Source organism: Trachemys scripta, chromosome 2 (assembly GCF_013100865.1).
Source record: "Trachemys scripta elegans isolate TJP31775 chromosome 2, CAS_Tse_1.0, whole genome shotgun sequence".
NCBI lineage: Eukaryota > Metazoa > Chordata > Testudines > Emydidae > Trachemys > Trachemys scripta.
Window position 1 is genome coordinate 208,874,330 of NC_048299.1, and position 14,651 is coordinate 208,888,980.

The window sequence follows — 14,651 nt, forward strand, 5'->3', positions numbered from 1 at the left end:
GATGCTGTACTCCAAGAGCATCTAAGAAGAGTCACCACCCAAGAAATGTACACACATCACTACATTGGAAAAACAATTCAAAATGAGATCATACAGTTACTGGCAACAAAAGTCAAACAGAAGATTGTGGTAGATCTGAAGTCAGCAAGATATTACTCTGTTATTCTGGACAGCACACCTGACATCAGCCATATGGAACAAATGACTTGAATGGTGCATTTTGTAACAACAACAGAACCTAGTGAAAATGTCCCTTCAATGGTGACTGTCGGAGAGCATTTTCTAGAATTTATTGACATTGATGATACTACAAGAGCTGGTATGACAAATGTGCTTCTTAAAAAGTTGGAAGATACGGGAATTGTGATAGCTGACATGAGAGGTCAGGGCTACGATAACGATGCAAACATGAGAGGAAAGAACAGAGGAGTGCAGACACGGATCTGAGAGTTAAACCCTAGAGCTTTTTTTGTCCCATGCAGTTCTCATTCATTGAACACTGTGGTCAGTAATGCAGTCTCTGACACTGAAGCCACACAATGGGAAAGTTGAGTGGAGGCGATAAAGCCTATCAAACACCAAATTGGGAAGATAGATAATGCCATAGTTGCCATTATGGAGGATAATGCTATGACAGGAACTGTTCATGGGAGAACAGTGGCAGAGGGAAATGGAATCACCAGAAACATACATAACTTCAAATTTCTGTGTGGCTTAGTGTTGTGGCATGACATACTGTTTGAAATAAATGTTGTAAGCAAGAGACTCCAAGGTGTTGACTCTGATATATCTGGAGCAATGGTGTTATGCTCATACAAAGCACACGGGATCTTTATAGAGGAAGGTAAATACACAGCATTTATTGAGAATACCACAAACAACAATTCAAAGTTGAATTCTTTAACTAGGTGCTAGATTGTGCAATACAGTCAGTTGAAGGTTTCATGCAGCTCAAGGAACACAGCAGTATATTTGGGATGTTGTATGATATTCCAAAACTCCTCACCATACCTGAAGATGACCTACACCAGCAATGCAGGGCACTAGAGACAGTGTTGACACATGATGACATGTGCGATATTGATGCGAGTGATTTAGGTGATGAACTGAAAGCCCTTTCAAGATACATTTCAGCAGGATCAACTCCAAAGGCTGTTCTGGAATATATGTGCACAAATAAGATGACCACCCTCTTTCCAAATGCTTTTGTTGCTCTGTGCGTACTTCTAACACTTCCTGTAACAGTTGCCAGTGGAGAATGCAGCTTCTCCAAGCTGAAGTTAATAAAAACACATCTATACTCCACAATGACACAGGAGAGGCTGTTCGGCCTTGCAACCATCTCAATAGAGCATGAGCTGACCCAGACTGTGGACCTTCAGGAAGCAGTTCAAATCTTTGCAACCAAGAAGGCACGGAAAGCACCACTTTGATTATTCAAACAGATAAAAATGCCAGTGTTTACTATGCAGACAAGAAAAGTTACATTTGCTGTTCAGGTGTTTGAAAGTTAAGTGTTACTTAACATTTTTGAACAAGGCATTTTAAGTTGTTAGTTCTCCTTTATTGAAGTAGGTAGCAGAACAGTATCATGAGAGGAGTAGAACAGGAAGAAGGCAGAATTGAGCCCTTTCAAAGTTTTGGCCCAAGCGAGGGGGCGTCATTTGAGCTCCCGGCCTCAGGTGCCAAAATGTTGTAGGCACTGGGTAGACTGTGTGCTGTATGAAGAAGTACTTTCTTTTGTTTGTTTTAAGCCTGCTGCCTATTAATTTTATTGGGTGACTCCTGGTTCTCGAGTAATGTGAAGGGGTAAATAACACTTCCTTAATTCCCTTTTTCCACCCCATCCATGATTTTATAGACCTCTATCATATCACCCCTTTGTCTTAACTTTTCTAAGATGAACAGTTCCAGTCTTTTTAATCTCTCCTCCTATGGAAGCTGTGGCATACACCTAATCATTTTTGTTGGCCTTCTCTGTACCTTTTCCATTTCTAACAACATTTTTGAGATGAGGAGACTGGAACTTCATGTAGTATTCAAGGTGTGGGCATACTGTGAATTTATATTGTGGCACTATGATATTTTCTGTCTTATTAGCTATCCCTTTCCTAATGGTTCCCAACATTGTTAACTTTTTTTGACTGATGCTGCACAAACTATCCACAATGACTCCAAGATCTCTTTCTTGAGCAGTAACAGCTAATGTAGACCCCATCATTTAGCATGTGTAGTTGGGATTATGTTTTCCAGTATGCATTACATTACATTGCATTTATTAACATTGAATTTAATCTGGCATTTTGTTGCTCAGTTACACAGTTTTGTGAGATTCCTTTGTAATTCTTCACTGTCAGCTTTGGACTATCTTCAGTAATTTTGTATCATCTGCAAACTTTGCTACATTTCTGTTTCCCCCTTTTTTCCAGATCATTTATGAATACATTGAACAGCACTGATCCATGAGAGGACCTACCCTCTTATGCCAGGACTGTTTAGTTTGCATAAAACTGTTTAGTTTCCCTTCTGTGAGGGACCTTGTCAAAGTCTTTCTGAAAGTCCAAGTATACTATATCCACTGGATTGCCCTTGTCCACATGTTTGTTGACTCCTTCAAAGAATTCTAATGGTGAGACATGATTCCCCTTTACAAAAGCTGTATGGAACACAATATGTTTAACACAATTATGTTCTTTACTATAGTTTCAACCAATTTGCCTGGTACTGAAGTTAGTCATACCAGCCTGTAATTGCCAGGAGTGCCTCTGGAGCCTTTTTTTAAAAATTGGTGTCGTATTAGCTATCCTCTAGTCATCTGGTACAGAAGCTGATTTAAGTGCTAGGTTACATACCACAATTAGTTCTACAATTTTATATTTGAGTTCCTTCAGAACCAAAAAGTCGTCTCTCTCACCAACAGAAGTTGGTCTAATAAAAGATATTACCTGTCTCAACTTGTCTCCCTATTTTTAAGGCTATACAGATGGCTTCATTCTTCAGGGCTGCCAATGCCAGCATCTTCCACAAACAACTAATTTCATTAAGGGTGGGGGGGAAATCCTTAATTAAAAAAATAATTAGATGGCCTGAATGTTGTCTCTTAAAATTTTCCAGGGGAATCACCTTTCTGGCAAAATTTTATGTGGCTCCTCATTTCTGGGGTTTTTGCAGTATCAATGAAAATCTCATCAACCCTTTCTGTCATTAGTATTGTGACATTTTCCTGTTAAAGAAATAAACCAATAGAAACAAAACAAGTTCCAGACAGACAAACACAGTGAAAACCACTAAACTGAATATTAGAGGAAGGGACAAGTCTGAAGAACTGACTCCAGATATATTAAACCAGAATAAATTATAGAAAAAAAGAAATGCGTTCTCTGTGTAGCAAACACATTATTTCATAAAACTTTGTAACTCTTACATTTAAACTGTATCTGTCAGAACAGACTGATTAAAAAGATTATTGGGGGATACTAGTTATGTATTTCTCAGACCTGTCCTGCATTTTATTTTATTATTAGTTGCTGGTCCTCTGTAGGGAACCGCCAACAAGGGAAGCAGCAACTCTCAATTGGAGCCAACTGCGACAGGATTGGGACTATTCAACATGAGTTCCTTCATGCACTTGGATTCTGGCATGAGCAATCACGATCCGACCGGGATGATTATGTCTCCATAATGCGGGACAGAATTCAGTCTGGTAAACTATTTTCATTTGCGTTCTTTTCACTTAAGGCAATGGAGAAGACTAATCTATGTAACATCTCATACAGCTACAGTAGGGTTTTAAAAATATAATTCCTTTACCTCAATTTATTTATTTTAACAACTACCCACACCAAAGAGATAAATGTTAAGGGACTCTAATTAGGGCAATAGACCTCAATTATTATTATCATCTGTATCAAGGTATTTCCTGGAAGCCTCAATGCAGGATTGGGGCCTCATTGTGCCAGGTGCAATACCCAGAGTAAGGGAGCACTTTGGAGCAGGGGTTGAGCAATGAGCACCCCTCAGCACATTGGAAAGTTGGCGCCTGTAGCTCCAGCCCCGGAGTTGGTGCCTATACAAGGAGCCGCATATTAACTTCTGAAAAGCCGCTTGTGGTTCCGGAGCCACAGGTTGGCCACCCCTGTCCTACGCAATTATAGCACTACCCATCCAAGACACCATGTGGAGCCTGCCGGCTGCACTGTCCCTGAGGACAGTGAGGACAATCAGCAAGGTCCACTAGAGGATGAGCGGGAGGATACTAAAGAGCAGAGGTGCCAACTTTGAGTTCCCCGGAGAGTGCTCGACCCCTGTTCTGCCCCAGACCCCTCCCCCACTACACCCCTTCTCCCAAGGCCCCACCCTGCTCCACTTCTTCCTATCCCCGCTCTTCCCCTCTCCCACCAGCGCCTCCTGCATGCTGCTGAACTGCTGATCGTGGGAGGCATGGGAGGGGAGTGAGAAGGGGAGGAGCACATCAGTAGGACCATCCATGGGTGCTGAGCACCCACTATTTTTTCCCCCCCCCATCAGTGCTCCAGCCCCAGAGCACCCATGGAGTCTGTACCTATGCTAGAGAGGAGCTGTCCCCTAAGAGCCAGGATCTTTTTGGGATCCAGGACCTTGATGCCAGACAGCTGAAGAGCCAGCCCCAGTCATGCCTGCAACAACGTACCCCAATTCCTGCCCTGCTCTGAAGCAAAGGACCATGTATCTCTGCCCCAAGAATGCTATTCCATCAGTTCACAGCAAACTACCACCATGTGTCACACAATGCAAACTGAAAACAGAACAGACATCCTGCGTGTATGCTACTGGTGCAACATGCGTACTGGGAGTTACCAGACGTTTTATATTAAACCATCAAAGTCAAAAGTTTCAATGGTCAGAAGCTGAAACTACAAACATTTCAGACCAGAAATAAAGTATTTTTTTTTACAGTGATGGTAAATAATCATTGAAACAACTTACCTAGGATTGTGGTAGAGTCTTCATCACCTGAAGTCTTGAAATCAAGACTGGAGGTCCAAAAGATATGCTATAGTTTAACGAGAAGTTGTGGGTTTGATGCAGGAATCATGCGGTAAAATTCTATGGTCAGTGTTATGCAGCAGGGCAGACTAAAAAAAATCATAGTGCTCCCTTTTGCCCTTAAAAATCTATGACTCAATCCTAGAACCCTTAAATTACACAGTTTTCTTAATATAAAAGCAGACTGTACATATATGTATTTTAGGTAACTTTTATATCCTGATTGATCAATTCTCTCTCCTTTCATTTTCTTCATTAGGTAAAGAACACAATTTCGATACATATGATGATAAAACATCAAGCGCCCTGAACGTTCCTTACGATTACACTTCTGTGATGCACTATAGTAAAACGGCATTCATGAATGGAACTGAACCAACCATAGTAACTAACATACCAGAATTCATGGATGTGATTGGGCAACGAATGGATTTCAGTGATTATGATCTCCAGAAGCTAAATCGCCTATACAATTGCAGTAAGTTTTTCAAGTTCTCTTGAATCATTGTTGCTTTTTCTGTCCATTATATGGAAGAAATCAAGAAAAATTTATCCAGCACAGGTAAAAGAGAAGCTAACGGTTTAGAAAAGTGGGTGTGTTAACAGCACCAGAAATATCAGTACAATTAAGACAGACAGAAATAACAGACCACACCTGCAGGAGTCCTGCTGTTTAGGAGGCAATTCAAAGCTTCCAGTGAAATTTTATTTGACCTTTAGTTAAAGAACACCTTTACTAGGCAGCTGGTTTGGGTTATCCCTGGGGTGGTTGTTTTTTTTAAGAGATGCTTTACTGTACAGAGTTTTTTGATTCCCCAGCAGTTGCGATAGACACTGTAGAAAAATTCACATCTCTGCTCTCTCTATTATATCTGCATTTGCTGCACCATTACCTATCACAATTTGGGAGATATAGAGTGTGTGTCAAATTACACTGCGGGGAGTTTCTCTGAAGAAAATACATGGTGATAGTGCAAGACCAGTACCTCTGCACATAGGCCAGGTAATTCAAGAAGAGGAATGAAAACAATGGAGGGAGAATTATAGTATATGGTTCCATTATCAAAGGGGATTAAAAATCTGTAATTGTGATTGGCTAAACCAGTTCAGTTAAGTATACGCTGGCCTGCAGATCATAACTTTTTTGGTAACCTCACCACAACAATAAGCAAATCATGCATCATTAGACATTATGTTTAAAAAAAAAAAACCAATTATGGTTTCAAAAAACATTTTACAATAAGTATGAGCATTAAAATTCTACAAGCTCCTAGTAAAAATCTCTTTGCTTGCTTAAATCCCAGTTCAGCAACACACTTTAGGCACATGAAACACTTGATGTCAGTGGGACTTACATATGTGTTTAAAATTTAAGGGTGTCTGTGGTGGGCCTGGCACCGCAGCGCCCCCTTGAGTCAGGGGTAGGATGGGGTGTCGGCACCTCACCACTCTCCAATCCTTGTGGCCGCCCCTCTGCGGGCAGCCAGTTACGGCCTTTTGGTCTCCCTCTCTACTCTCCCCCTGTCTGGAGCAGTAGCATGACCTAGCAGTTGGAGTCTATATAACTTCCCTTACGAGCGAGATAGCATGGCCTAGCAGCCAGAGTCCATGTAAACCCCCTTTCGAGTGGGGTAGTGCGGCCTAGCGGCCAGAGTCCATATAAGATCCCTCATGGTTTGGGGTGAGGGGGTAGGGGGACTCGGGCCCTCCCTCTCCACCGAGCCCCGACCCAGGGCCCTGGTAATGGCAAGCTTTCCTTGCCACTCGCTCGGCAGGGATCCACCCGCAACACGCTGAGCCTCAATACAGCTTTAGCGCCATTTATCTGTATAGTTCCCCTGAGTCACTTCCTACCATGAATACCAGTTCGTCTGCGGCGGGGGGGTCCTCCGGTCTGTTCCTCTCCTGGGACGTCTTCCGTCGGGGTCTCAGGTAGTGCCTGGGCTTGACTGACTCCCGGATCCTGGCTTGCAGGCCCTCCCTCTGCAGGAGCTAGCGGCGTGCATCCTTCTCCTCCGGCGGTCAGCCCAGACTGAGCTGATCTGCAGGCTTTTATATCTGTTCTCCAGTTGGAGCATGCCCAGCAGAGCTTCCGGGGCGTGGCTTCCTCTGCTAGGAACGAAGGGTTAACCCCTGCTGTACCAGTGCGGGGCCACTCTGCCCCATCACACACACTCCCCCTTAAGACAGCCACCTGGGCCGGCTGACCCTTGACCGTCTCCTCCCCTTCCTCTTCCCTGACTCGGGAAAAGAAGTCTGCATTCCCATGAGCCTTACCCGGCCAGTGTAACATGCGGAAGGAGTAGGATTGGAGGGACAAGTACCACCGCATGATCCGTGTGTTTGCGTCTTTCATGCTGTTAATCCACCTGAGGGGTGCATGGTCTGTTACCAAAGAGAAGGGTTTCCCTAATAGATAGTACCTCAGTTCCTCGACTGCCCATTTCACTGCCAGAACCTCCCGCTCTATGGTTGAGTACCGGGTTTCTCGGGGGGAGGGGGAACAGCTTACGGCTTAGGTACAAGATGGGGTGTTCTTCTCCCACCACCTCTTGCGACAGTACAGCCCCCAATCCTACCTCTGAGGCATCAGTCTGGAGGATAAAGGGCCTTGCGAAGTCAGGCTGGATCAGTATTGGCTCCCGTGTCAATCGTTCCCACAGGGCACAAAAGGCCTTCTCGCAGTCTTCCATCCACTGGACCTTCCATGGCTGGGAGCTCCGCATCAAATCCGTCAGGGGGGCGGCGAGTGTGGCAAAGTTAGGCACAAACCTACGATAGTATCCGGGCAACCCTAAGAACGGTCGTTCTTGCCTTTTAGTTGTGGGCGTTGGATAGTTCTTCAAGGCTTCCACCTTGCCTACCAAAGGGCTGATTTTCCCTCGACCCACAGTATAGCCCAGGTAGGTCACTTCTCTTTGGCCCAAGTGACATTTGGCTGGGTTTGCGGTGAGCCCTGCTTTGCCCAATGCTCATAGCACCTTGACAAGGTGCTGGAGATGTTCCTCCCAATTGGCACTGTAGACAATGTCGTCGATGTATGCTGCGGCGTACGCATTGTGGGGGCTCAGCACTTGATTCTTGAGCCGCTGGAAGGTAGCCGCGGCCCCATGCAACCCGAAAGGCATCATTGTAAACTGATAGAGGCCGAATGGCGTTGGGAATGCTGTCTTTTCTCTGGAGGCCAGTGTCAATGGGATCTGCCAATATCCCTTAGTCAGGTCTAGGGTGGAGATGAATTCTGCCTTGCCTAGTCGCTCCAGCAGCTTGTCCACCCGGGGCATGGGATAGGCATCGAAACGAGAGATCGCATTCACCTTGCGGAAGTCAATACAAAACCTGACTGTTCCATCTGGCTTGGGAACAAGTACTATGGGGCTCCGCCATTTTCTCCGCGACTCTTCGACCACCCCCAGAGCCAACATCAGATTGAGCTCTCTCCTCACCGTCTCCCACATCTTTCTGGGGAGTGAGCGGTGGGCATCCCTCACTTTGTGGCCGGGAATGGTGGCGATATGGTGGTTGGTCAGCGTGGTCTTCCCAGGCTGTGTCAACAGGACTGTGGGGAAAGCTGAAATCAGTTGTCATACCTGCTCCTGCTGGACTGGGTCAAGCTCCGGGCCTATGGCCACTGTCCCTGGTTCCTCTGGTTCCCCTGCCAACGGCTCAACTCGGGTTCAACGGGGCAATCGTCAGGCCCTCCCGATCTCTCCAGGCCTTGAGGAGGTTTACATGGTAGACCTGAGTGTCCTTCCTTTGCCCCAACATCCGCACTTCATAGTCGACAGGCCCAATGTGTCTGGTCACCTTGAAGGGGCCTTGCCACTTAGCTAGCAGCTTAGACTCGGAGGAAGGAAGCAGCAAGAGGACATGGTCTCCAGGCTCAAAACTTCTCATCTTGGCCCCTTTGTTGTATTGCACCTCTTAGTTATGTTGGGCTTTCACCAGATTCTCCCGGGCGAAGGATCCCAACTCTTGGAGCCTCTCTCTCAGGTGGAGGATGTACTGGATTGATCCTCGGACGCGGGTCTCCTGCTCCTCCCGGGTTTCTTTTAGGAGGTCTAGAATTCCTCTGGGCTTCCTCCTGTAGAGGAGTACAAAAGGGGAGAACCCTGTGGAAGCCTGTGGCACCTCTCGCACGGCAAAGAGGAGTGCTGGGAGCAATTTATCCCAGTGCTGGGGGTCGTCGTCCACGAATTTCCTTAACATGGCTTTCAAAGTGCCATTAAATCTCTCCACCAACTCATCCGTCTGAGGGTGGTAGACTGAGGTCTTAAGCGCCCGGATATTCAGCAGCCAGCACAACTCTGCCATTAGTCTAGAAGTCACATTAGTCCCTTGTTCCGTTAATATCTCCCAGGGCAGGCCGACCTGAGCGAAGATCTGCAAGAGCTCGTTGGCGATGACCGGAGCCGTGGCAGACCGTAGTGGTACCGCCTCTGGATACCATGTTGCATAGTCAACCACGACCAGGATATACTTGTGGCCTGAGCTACTCTTCTCCAAGGGCCCCACTAAGTCCAAGCCTATCCGTTCAAAGGGTGTCCCAATCACTGGCAAGAGCAGAAGGGGGGCTCTTGGTACGCCTTTTGGGCCAGTCTTCTGACATTCGGGGCAGGAGGCACAGCAGTCCCATACCTCCCTATGGATGTCTGGCCAGAAGAACCTCTGGGCTACCCGTTGCAGCGTTTTATCCATCCCCAGGTGCCCAGCCCACGGCACTGAGTTTGCTAAGTGGAGCAAGTTCTGCCGCAACCGCCGTGGGACCAACAGTTGGCACAGGTCTTCCTTCGTCTGTGGTTCCTGGACTACCCGATAGAGTAAATCATGATGATCTCAAATTGGGGTCCTTGCTGACGGCGTTGGGGTCGGTCTTCCTCCCTGGGTGGTCTCATCACCTGCTCCCAGGCCCGATGGTATCCCCCCGTTGCTCTTCCAGGAAGTCGGCGTCTACCTTCAGCCATCCATGGTCCTCTTCCATCGGGGCCGCGGTAGGGGTTCGGCTCCCCTCCTCTATCTCTGGATTCCCTGAGGGCCCCTCTAGGGGGTCGTCTGCCACTGGTTGGCCTAATAATCCAGGCCTTCTAGCACGCCCCCCACTTTTCCTCCCAGGCTGCATACCCCACTCCCGCAAGAGGTCGGCAAAGCCCGGTCAATCACATCCTAGGATCACGGGGTAAGCCAACTTTGGGGCCACCCCAACTAGACACCGCACTCGGGGCTGAGCAGCCTCGAGCTGCACCCAGATGGTGGGGTATGGCTTCACATCTCCGTGAATACACTGCAGGTTGATGGGGGCCCCGGTGGGGCCAGAGGGCTTTATCAGCCCAGCCCGAATGACCGTCTGGCTACACCCCGAGTCCACCAAGGCCCAGGTAGACGTCCCATCTACTTTCACCGGTATAACCATCTTCCCCAGCTCCCAGGTCTGGGCCACACCTGTCCATAGTTACAATCCACGTATGGGCACTCCCTCCAGAAGTGCCCTACCTATCTGCACTCGTGGCACTGGTCCCGCTTCCCTTCTTCGGTCGGGGTGTGGTGGGGGCTGCTCTGCCGCCCCGGCATGTCGTCTTGACTTCTTATAAGGTCCGATCCGGATGGGTCCTTGGCGCTGTGGCTCGTGTGTGTCTCTGATGGCTGGGCATATCGACGGGGGCCTCCCCCGTCCACCTTACAGGTTCCACTCCCCTGACCCCCCCCCTTTGGGGCTGGTCTTCAGTTCTCCCTCTGCTGCCAGGTAATCCTCCACTAGGGAGGTTGCCTCTGTGAGGGTCCTGGGGCAGTGTCTTTGCACCCATTCTTTCTCCCCGGTGGGAAGGGTCTGCAGGAACTGTTCTAGTGCCACAGCTTCAGCTACCTGAACACTCGTCCGTCTTTCTGGTTCTAGCTACCTCCAACAGAGGTCACGGATTCACTAGGCCACGGCTCATGATCTGGCTCCCCGCGTGTACCGTTCTCTATGGAGTCGCTGGCGGTAGGTTTCCAGGCTGACGCCCGTTTGGTCAAAGACAGCGGTCTTGACCTTCAAATAGTCCAGTGCATCATGTGGATCAAGGTTACGGTAGGCGGCTTGAGCTGGGCCCATCAGGTAGGGTGCTAGAATAGTGGCCCAATGTGCCGGGGGCCACCGTACGGCAGTTGCAACCTGCTCAAAAGTCACCAGGAAGGCCTCAGGGTCATCTCCTGGCCCCATCTTTATTAAGTGCACTGGTCATCCTCCGAGCCCCTTACTGGCGCTGCCCCCTGCGGCGCCTAGGGGAGGACCTGGTGCCTGTCCTATCAGCGTCGCCATCTGCTGAACCAGTCGCTCCTGGTTAGCCTGTTGTTGGTCTGTCAGCTCTCGAATTAGCTGTTGCTGCTGCTCTTGCTGCCGCACCACTTGCAACTGTTGTTGTTCTGCTAACTGCTGGAGCAACTGCACTTGCTGCTCCTGCTGTTGCACCACCTGCTGCTGCTGGTTCTCCAGCAGCCATTTCAAAAGCTTCTCGGGGTCTATTCTGGGCATCTGGATCCTTGTCTCAGGCCCTGATCGATGCCCACATTCTCCACAAGTTGTGGTGGGCCTGGCACCACAGCACCCCCTTGTGGCAGGGGTAGGATGGGGTGTTGACGCCTCACCACTCTCCAGTCCTTGTGGCTGCCCCTCTGCGGGCGGCCTGTTATGGCCTTTTGACCTCCCTCTCTACTGTCCCCCTGTCTGGAGCAGTAGCGCAGCCTAGCGGCCAGAGTCCATATAACCTCCCTTTCGAGCAGGGTAGTGCAGCCTAGCGGCCAGAGTCCATATAACCTCCCTTTGGAGCAGGGTAGTGCGGCCTAGCGGCCAGAGTCCATATAACCTCCCTTTCGAGCAGGGTAGCGCAGCCTAGTGGCCAGAGTCCATATAACCTCCCTTTCGAGCAGGGTAGCGCAGCCTAGTGGCCAGAGTCCATATAACCTCCCTTTCAAGCAGGGTAGTGTGGCCTAGCGGCCAGAGTCCATATAACCTCCCTTTCAAGCAGGGTAGTGCGGCCTAGCGGCCAGAGTCCATATAACCCCCCTTTCGAGCAGGGTAGCGCAGCCTAGTGGCCAGAGTCCATATAACCTCCCTTTCAAGCAGGGTAGTGTGGCCTAGCGGCTAGAGTCCATATAACCTCCCTTTCAAGCAGGGTAGCACGGCCTTGTGGCCAGAGTCCATATAAGATCCCTCACAGTTTGGGGTGAGGGGGTAGGGGGACTCGGGCCCTCCCTCTCCACTGAGCCCCAACCCAGGGCCCTGGTAGTGGCAAGCTTTCCTTGCCACTCGCTCGGCGGGGATCTGCCCGCAACGTGTCGAGCGTCAATACAGCTTTAACACCATTTATCTCTATAGTTCCCCTGGGTCATTTCCTACTGTGAATACCAGTTTGTCTGCAGCGGGGGTCCTCCGTCGGGGTCTCAGGTAGTGCCTCGGCTTGACTGACTCCCAGATCCTGGCTTGCAGGCCCTCCCTCTGCAGGAGCTAGCAGCGTGCGTCCTCCTCCTCCAGAAGTCAGCCCAGACTGAGCTGATCTGCAAGCTTTTATATCTGTTCTCCAGTTGGAGCATGCCCAGCAGAGCTTCTGGGGTGTGGCTTCCTCTGCTAGGAACGAAGGGTTAACCCCTGCTCTACCAGTGCGGGGCCATTCTGCCCAGTCACAGTGTCCTTAAATTCTTTGTTGAATTGGGATCATAGCTGGGTCCTCCCCTTATCTCTTGCAACTCTGACCGTTTCCCCTTTTGTAAATTGTATACCACCCCTTTCTTTGTCTTTTCCCCACATCTTATTATTTTCTCACTACATATGTGCCATTCTATATCTTTTATCCTTATCTCCATTCACATCCACTCAGTGGGAGAAATCATAGGCCTATTGAAGTCTATGTGTGTTTTGCTATTGATTTAATCAGGGCCAGGATTTCAACCAGTCTCTCTCCTAGCTTAGACAGAGACCTAAATCTGGCCTGTACTTTCCCTTACAGTCTGCTTAATATTTATTATTAAACCATGTGTTGTGCATTCACTCAGTATGGTTTTAGTTTATTTTTATATGAGACAGACAAAACTTTCAAAATTTCCACGGGCTGATGCAATCATAGGTTTCAAATGCAAACAGGTTTTTGTGTTACATTTTTTAAAAATCCCAGCTAAATCATGTCCTCCATACTGCTCTTTAGTGTTACATTCAACTGATATTCCAAAATTAGTAGTCTAACCAATTCATCAGGGAAATTTTGGTAAAACCAGTGGCCATGCCTGGGATAACTGGAGGAGATGGCGATCTGAAGGGAAAGGAGAGTCCATCGTCATTTTGATTGAGTAAGGACTGGAGGATCTGGGCTATCATTTTTATAAACAACTGTCTATTGCACAATATAAATACAATACTTAAGAGATGCAGAAGATGATTAATGGATCTCTCAGATACGATGGAGTCACTTGATGTTCACGATTGCTGAAAAAGAACCCAAACTTTACATTAGTCATTCCCACTCCAGTCTGTCACAGCTAATTAAAGGCCCACTCATGTGAAGTGCTAAACATGCAACTCATATTGACTTTGATGGGATTGGTGGATGCATAGGATTCCATAGGAGCCTAATGTCTTAGTATTTTCTCTGACACCAGCTTTGGAAGACTAGAATTCAGATGTACCATTTACTTCCTTTTGTATCTTGCAGCCTCCTCACTAAGCTTTATGGACACATGCAGTTTTGAACTTGAAAATGTTTGTGGCATGATTCAAAGTTCAGAAGATAACAGTGACTGGCAGCATGTGTCTCAGGTACCTGCTGGCCCACACACTGATCATACCAATATGGGACACTGCAAAGGTAATGTCAAGGAATTCTTATCTCTTGACAACGTTTTCTGCTAGGGCAGAATTGTGACTTTGATCTCTTCAGAGTTCACCTGAGGATGAATTTTTAACCAAGCAGCATAAAATTATTAGGGACACGTGTCATTTTTGCTGTAGATATTAATGAAGGTTGAAAGTTCTAATCTCTTTCCTCTGCTTTCTGGCCTTTGGTATAGTAATAAAACAAGAGACCTATACAAGATGTATTAACTGGCTTAAAAAAAGATTTACAAACCATGGTAGTTCAGATATATGAAAAATATTTCTGCTATTACCATAAATTCTTGTTTGTGATTATCTGCTCAGCAGTAATTTTGGAAAGGGTTGAGATTTGAGAATATATATTATTTGGGTTGGGCAAACAGTTCATTGGGAATAAAAATTGATTGTTTTGAGCCTGCCAAAACAAACATCATGAGTTTTGATTCAACAGCATCAGCCAACTCTCCAGGTAGTGTATGCAAGCAAATAATGGGCCATCTGGAAAGGAGTCATTGGGGCAAACAAATTGACTAGTTTTAAGATAGAGCTTGATAGTTTATTAATGGGATCTATGACGGGGTTGCCTGAGATAGCAGGGGACTAGACTCAGAGATCAGGAGGCCCCTTGCAGTCCTATTTGTGGCGGATTTAGAGTTAGTGGGGCCCTGTGCACAGCTTCACTTTCAGGGTGGCGCAGCTCCCAAAACGACCAGCACACACACTCCTCCGGCAGCAGCTCCTAGGCAGGGGGGACAGGGGATTTCCACGCATCGCTACCCGCAGGCGC

The 14,651-nt window shown here is 47.7% G+C and overlaps 1 protein-coding gene across 1 annotated transcript in view; it reads left to right on the plus strand.

The window, feature by feature from the left end:
* Nucleotides 1-14,651, plus strand: part of MEP1B (meprin A subunit beta) — a 38,045-nt gene that overhangs the window by 11,136 nt on the left and 12,258 nt on the right. The window contains exons 7-9 of the mRNA XM_034759440.1: nt 3,525-3,703; nt 5,285-5,503; nt 13,704-13,856. Coding sequence (XP_034615331.1) covers nt 3,525-3,703; nt 5,285-5,503; nt 13,704-13,856 — 551 coding nt within the window. The remainder of the gene's footprint in view (nt 1-3,524; nt 3,704-5,284; nt 5,504-13,703; nt 13,857-14,651) is intronic.